The sequence below is a fragment of the Rutidosis leptorrhynchoides genome, unplaced genomic scaffold, assembly GCF_046630445.1.
Source record: "Rutidosis leptorrhynchoides isolate AG116_Rl617_1_P2 unplaced genomic scaffold, CSIRO_AGI_Rlap_v1 contig139, whole genome shotgun sequence".
Lineage (NCBI taxonomy): Eukaryota > Viridiplantae > Streptophyta > Magnoliopsida > Asterales > Asteraceae > Rutidosis > Rutidosis leptorrhynchoides.
The window spans coordinates 87,555-94,569 of NW_027266391.1; the positions used below are offsets into that span (position 1 = coordinate 87,555).

Sequence of the window (7,015 nt, forward strand, 5' to 3'; positions counted from 1 at the left end):
AAGACAAATTATTGATGATTGTACATCCAAGGGGGAGTGTTATGAAACATACTACAATGTGGATGTAACATTTATAACTCTTTAGTTCATTTAAGTATTGTAATATAACTTAGAGTTTCATTTATTATGCCTTATAAATGAAGTGAAACTCATGTAGTCTAAGGGACTATATAAACTCATGATTTCATATGTAATGTACACAACAACAAGTGAATAAGATCCTCTCTTTATACCATCTATCTTTCGTTTACGTTTTATTTGTTTTACAACAATTTTTATAAATTTTAAACATATATTTAATTGATAAGTATAATAATATAAGCGTATGAGAAAATGTATTTTGTCATCTAGGGATTTTTTTTGGGTAATTCACACTCCAATCTTGTTATTTATAAAATATCAGAAAAAATCTATTAAAACAGAGTTTTTAAAATTGGGTGATTCCTGAGCCTCCCCAAATTTAAGATTGATTGACCAATCAGAAATTTTTATTTTTATTTTTTTAAATTTTTATATACAGATATTAGTCTTGTGATATTAGTATTTAGTATTATTCAGCCCAGTTTTCAATTTTCGTGATCTATGTTATGCAGATTTCATTATGGGCCTGCATATATATAAGCCCAATATTTCCACTTCCTTAACAAATCAGTTATCACTTATCAAGATGTCATTGGTTTGGTTTCTCTTCGTTTACGCCTATTCATCTAATAGTCACGCCACTTCACTAATAGTCTCATCGTTTCACGCTTCATCTCAACAATTTCCTCGGTTCTTAGATTTGATTGTTTATTTAGGCAGCATTTTAATTGGGATAATGGCGAGCAGTAATCATTTTGACCTAAACTGTGCAAATTAAATTAGGGATAATGGTGAGTCGGGTCTCTATAGAATGCAGTATTGAAGAAGATAATATTGAAAATGAAAAATTTCCTCTTTAGCTGTTGAATGCAGAAATTGTGGTGTAAACAAATTCTATATTTGATAAATTTTGAGAAACTTACCACAGAACATATGGACTTTTTTTTCAGCCTAATTTTTTATATTTACAGAATTATGTCTTTTCCTCAAAAGGATTATTTGTGTACAAAACCAGAAATTTAATACAGCCGCAGCCTTCACAAACCTTTCGTTTTTGCATTCGGGGTCTTTTGATGGTTTTGGAAATTTCCATAATTTGCTCTGACGTAGACATGTTCTTATCCCTTGCGAGGATGTGGGATGCAAATCCCTTACCTATCAGATGGAATCGAATATTGGCATTCTGCTCTTGATTGTGATGCAGGGAACGTTCCAAGTGATGCTGGTTTTTGCTGACCATGGCAGCTTAAAATAGATGTTTTGTTATTACATATAGGAATGATTTGTAGCAACAAGTATCACTATCCTAGGTAAATTTTGTTTACTTTGACTCTGCTAATTTCAAATTCGCGAAATTGAAATTTCTTGAACAGGAATTTCGTTTCATAATTAACGTCCGGTCAACTTCATGTCGACTTTCGGAAAGAAGTGAGAGAAATTAGTATCCACGAAATCAACAAATAATGAAACCACGATTGTAGAATGATTAAACCAAAACAACTATCAGAAGTTGTCGATAGTGGACAAATTATTCTGAGAGATTACCATGCTTTTTGAAAGCAAGTTTACAAGGATTGGAAAGGAAAACTTTATATGGGACAAATTCCTGAATAAAGGCACTTTTGCATGATCAGTTTCAAGGCGTGGACATAGTGAATTCTCAAAAGAAGATGGTTTATCACATGTTGTTGATAGTTAAACATGTTTTGCATTAGATTCAGAAAATCTTTACTTACTACTAATGATTCTTACTAAATGAAAAAAAAAAGAGGTTTGCCTTCCAAGGTACAAATACAATTGAAAATTGGAATTTAAATTCCGGGGCAACGTCCGGATGCTATACTAGTTCTAAATGAAAAGATGATGATCTTGCCAGTTATCTTGTTATTATTAGATGGGCAACAAATCATAAGGTAACTAACAATTCATCCTACTCTATATCTTCTTTTTAATCTAATTCCAACATATCCTATATATGTGTGTTCTTGTCCTATCATGCATGTCAACTGAAGCCATAATATTTACTTTTATGAAGGAAGAAAGAACATGTCTTCCTAGAATTATAGAAGCTTTCTTATCTCAACTACTTAGCAAGTCATTCTAGGTTTTTTTTTTTTTTTTTTTAAATAAAAAAAAACAATATTAATCCGATGATTTTTCTAATCTTTACATTTGGTTAAAGGGATGTTTAAATTATAAGAAAACAAATTAATATTCTTGTTTACTTTTATTATTGTATTCTTAACTTAGGTCATCTTTTCCTAGAAACATTCTAATCTCAACTTAACAAGTCATTCCAGCTATATATCAATATCAGTACTAAACTTGCGTTGAAGAAACACGTCTTGATGAATTTTATCACCGTGAAACATCGATTTAATTTTTCCCATCAATAATGACTTTTGTTTTTGAAGCTAATCAAATTATGACTTGGTTCTATGCCTTCAATTGCAGTGTGACTGGGTCAAATTTAACTTTTCATGAGACTATTATGAAGCTTGTAATTAAGTGCCAAGATTATTACTTTTCTTTAATTAAAAAAAAAGATTATTACTTTTCTTTAATTAAAAAAAAGATTATTACTTTTCTATTTGATCATGAACATCAAATAAAACCAATCAGGGATCACCACAATATATATGACAATAGTTTCAATATGGTTTCTTTGAGACAACCGGGAAATTGTTGCTTCCAAAACCCAATAGAATCCAATTAATTCCAGTCAATATTGTTGAATAGTACTTCATACATTTCCAGGTATAAATACACTAGAACCTCATCCTCACTTACATCCACTCAAGCAGTTATTTACACTACCTAGCTATACACTTCTCTCACAAACTACTCTCTTCAAATACTTTCTGATCATAATTTTTCTTCCAAATATCACTTTTGCATTAAATCTTCTAACTTGATCAATATTAATATTTCATCATGACCATGGAAATCCCAAAATCTCCCACTCAACCTCCAACTAATGGAGACCTAATCACTGTACTTAGCATCGACGGAGGTGGAATTAGAGGGATAATTCCCGGAATCATTCTCAACTTCCTCGAGTCGGAGCTTCAGGTAAGTATATATTTCCATGCAACCACGCACACTCTTAACAAATATTAAATATATTTCTAATCGATATGTTGTGTTAATTATTTTACAGAACTTGGATGGTCCAGAGGCAAGGCTCGCTGATTATTTCGACGTGATAGCCGGAACTAGTACCGGAGGTCTTCTGACTTCCATGCTAACTGCCCCTGATGAGAACAACCGTCCTTTATTTGCTGCCAAAGATATTAAGCACTTTTATCTTGACAGTTGTCCCAAAATCTTCCCTCAAGACACGTACGTATACTACAATGTCTATTTTTTTATTCTTCATGTAATTATATTTGTTTTCATTTAATTAATTCGAAGTATTTTATTTTTTGTGTGGTATATATAGGTATCCATTTTATGGTGCAACAAAGCTGATCAAATTTTTTAATGGACCAAAATATGATGGAATATATTTGCATGAGCTACTAAAGAAAAAGTTGGGGGAGACAAGATTACAGGTTGCGATATTTTTGTGTAACTGAGCCCTAAAAGGTAGACATGATTTATTATTATCGGAAATCATATTTTCGGGAATGCTAATTGTGATTAATTAAGGCGTGATCCGGAATTGGTGTTTCCGGATTAATTTTTCCAAGTTCGGAAATGGAGAATACGGGATTGCTATGTCCCGAAAATGGTGTATTCGGTTAAAGCATGATCCGGATTTTTTTTAGTCCGTAAATGGTAAATCCGGGACTGCTTTTGTCCCGTAAATGGGAAGTCCGGTTAAAGCTTGATCCGTAAATGGTATATTCGGGACTTCTATTGTCCCGAAAATAAAGTTTACGGGAATATTTAATCCGTAAAGTCCGGAAATTCCACTTCCGGGAAAGTTTTTGCCTATAAAACCAACACCGCACGATATTCATTTTCACAATCTTTCTTCATCATTTTCACAATCTTTCTTAATATTTTTGAAAATCCTAATTTTTTCTTCGTACTATTTTTAAAATATTATAAATATGTCTTCATATTTAAATTTATATTGGAAGAGTTCTGTACAATATGTTGATGGCAAGGTCGTTGTAGGTAGTGTTCTCGACGCAACGTATTTGATCGAAGATAGGTTGAGTTATGATGATTTTTCCCAAGTAATGTGCAATTGTGCCGGCATTGAAAGAGAATGGGTACAATTGAGGCTAATCTACGTATACACGATTGATAACGGTGAAAAACAATGTATCGTTATTAATGATGATGCTACATGATCATTGATGTATCAACATTATTCTTGGAGTCGTGACTTGTTCATAAGCTACCATCCGATTCATAATTCGGGTCGAACACCAGGATTCAATGCCGGGAGAGAGTCGAGTAGTAGGCCTCGCAGACGACGGGGATACGGCCCCTTTGACGATGATTATATTGTTCCTCGCGCAAGAGATTATCATGTGTTCAGCAATATTGATGGACCTGATGAGGTAACAAACCGCCACATTCCTACTCGTCCAGAGTTATACAATGGTGACCCTAGCACCATAAAGCTGGGAACGCATTTTTCGAACAGGGAAGAGCTTCAAGGTGCGATAGCCATATGGTCAACTAGGCGGGGAGCAGAGTATCGCGTGACGGTGTCAGATCAGACGAGATGGGCGGCATAATGCATAAATCATCCAAAAAAACGTACTAAGAAGCCGTATCACGGTATTGTATGCAACTGGAAGATCCGTGCTTCGTTTAAGAGCGAATATCGCACGTGGCAAATGACAGTCTGGTGTGATGGGCACAATTGTGATGGAACAAACAACGAACGGGAAGATAGGAATATTTCGCAAAATCATGTTGCCCATGTCATAATTGGTAAGATTCGCGACCGTCCAAATTACCCAATGAAGTCCATTATTTTCGACTGCGAAGCAGCATTCGACTGTAAAATAGGGAGGAAAAAAGCTTGGGACGGTAAGCGAGTGGCACTGAACCAGTTATATGGAGATTGGGAGACAAATTTTTGCCAATTGCCTAGTTACATGCGAGCTCTTGAACACTACAACGATGGGACGAAAGTGCAGTGGAAGTTCAAGAAGGAGGACGTGGTTGTACATAGCCGAAAGAAGATTTTCAGGTACGGACAAATGTTTACTGTGCACGTTAATGACTTTAAAAATAAATTTACTGATTTTGGTTTATTTATTCAGGTACGTATTTTTGCATTTTGGTGCCATGAAACACACATTTCAACACAGTCACCCTGTAATTACCGTTGACGCAACGCATCTCCGAGGGGCGTACAAGGATAAGGCGGTCGTAGCGATTGTGAAGACTGCTAACAACAGAGTCATGCCGGTCGTATATGCCATCGTAGACGAGGAGTCGAACCACATCTGGTATTGATTCTTGAAATACCTAAAAAAATACGTTCTGCAAGATACGTTCACTTGCATCATCTCTGATCGTCATTCGGGCATCCTTTCTGCTGTCGTGAAGCTGGATAGAAAATTTCCGAACAGGAGAGTTCACAGGTGATGATTACAACACTTTAATTGTAATTTTAAATTCAAATTAATCCATCACTTAAACATTGCCTCTGCACAGGTTCTGCATGGAGCACGTTCGTGCCAATATGATGGCAAGCATCCCGAAGAAGAAATAATTATATGGGTCATGTTGGGCCGTGTGTACCGAGTTGGATGAAGCTAAATATATGACGGCATGGACAGATCTTATAAAATGAATCAGCCTGCAGCTACATATCTGCAACGTATTCCCCTAGAGAAGTGGACATTGTTCCTAGACGGATTCTACAGATGGGGCGTAACTACTTCCAACGACGCGGAGAGTTACAATAACGTTTTTAGAGGCGACCACTTCTTGCCGATAAGGGCGTTCGTCCAGGCCATGCACGCAAAAGCCATGGCGATTTTTACAGACGAGTTGGCGAAAATAAATAGGTATAGATCTGCTCTTGCACCGATACCGTTTGAGACATTCGATAACAACAAGTTGCGCGCCAGACGGTATGAAGTCTCGTTATATCCAAATGCTCCCGGACGTACGTTCAATGTCAGATCTCCGCCGTTGCGTCTCGAAGTTGCTGGCCGTGAACATACTGTCCAATTTGACATGGGTTCATGCACATGTTTAGAGTGGGACACCTTCAAGATTCATTGTTCTCATGCAATGGCTATTGCGAAGGAACTCAACGTCCGTCGTCTAGATCTGGTTCATCGTTGCCACACAAGGGATGGTTGGAGACAATAGTTCAGTGGTGTGTTTCACCCTCTGCCGAATAACTGGCCCGAATCCGAGTTTTTGCTCCTACCGGATGACAGTCGGATGGTTCATTATACCGGTCGGGATCGCAAAAGAATTAACAGACGACTGATGGGCGCGAGGGACTACGCGAACAGAACAAGTCATCGACCATGAGGGTGTAGCAATTGCAACGGCAGAGATCACGACAGGAGGAAATGCCCGTTCACTCGTCCACCGGCGGATAGATTGCCGTTGAACATGTTGCACGACCCATACAGACTTTATGGAATGCGCCTCTCGATGATGACGAGTACGATGATGATTATGAAGATGGTGACAACGATGATGATGACAGTGAGGATGACTCTAACGAAGATGATGAGGATGAGGATGATGGTGACGATGATGATGATGGTGATGATAATGAGTATGATGATTAATCATTTATTTTCTTTTTATCAAGTTACGAGCTAATGAAAAATATAAATAAAGTAATATTCCTTACAACTATATATACAACCTACTCGCAAAATTACGAATGACGACCTCATCCGTAGAACCAACTGTCCCTCCTCTTCATCTGACCACGACCTGGGCGATCCTGTCGCTGCAACTTTGTCTCCTCTACAGCTGGTTCGGGATCATC

At 36.9% G+C, this 7,015-nt stretch overlaps 1 protein-coding gene across 1 annotated transcript; it reads left to right on the forward strand.

The window, feature by feature from the left end:
• Nucleotides 1-3,021: 3,021 nt before the first annotated feature.
• On the forward strand, nucleotides 3,022-4,385 carry LOC139881281 (patatin-like protein 2). Its single transcript, XM_071865785.1, has 4 exons — nucleotides 3,022-3,153; nucleotides 3,242-3,423; nucleotides 3,524-3,635; nucleotides 4,170-4,385. Exons 1-4 carry the CDS (start codon nucleotides 3,022-3,024, stop codon nucleotides 4,383-4,385), a joined length of 642 nt encoding a protein of 213 aa, XP_071721886.1.
• Nucleotides 4,386-7,015: the final 2,630 nt, after the last annotated feature.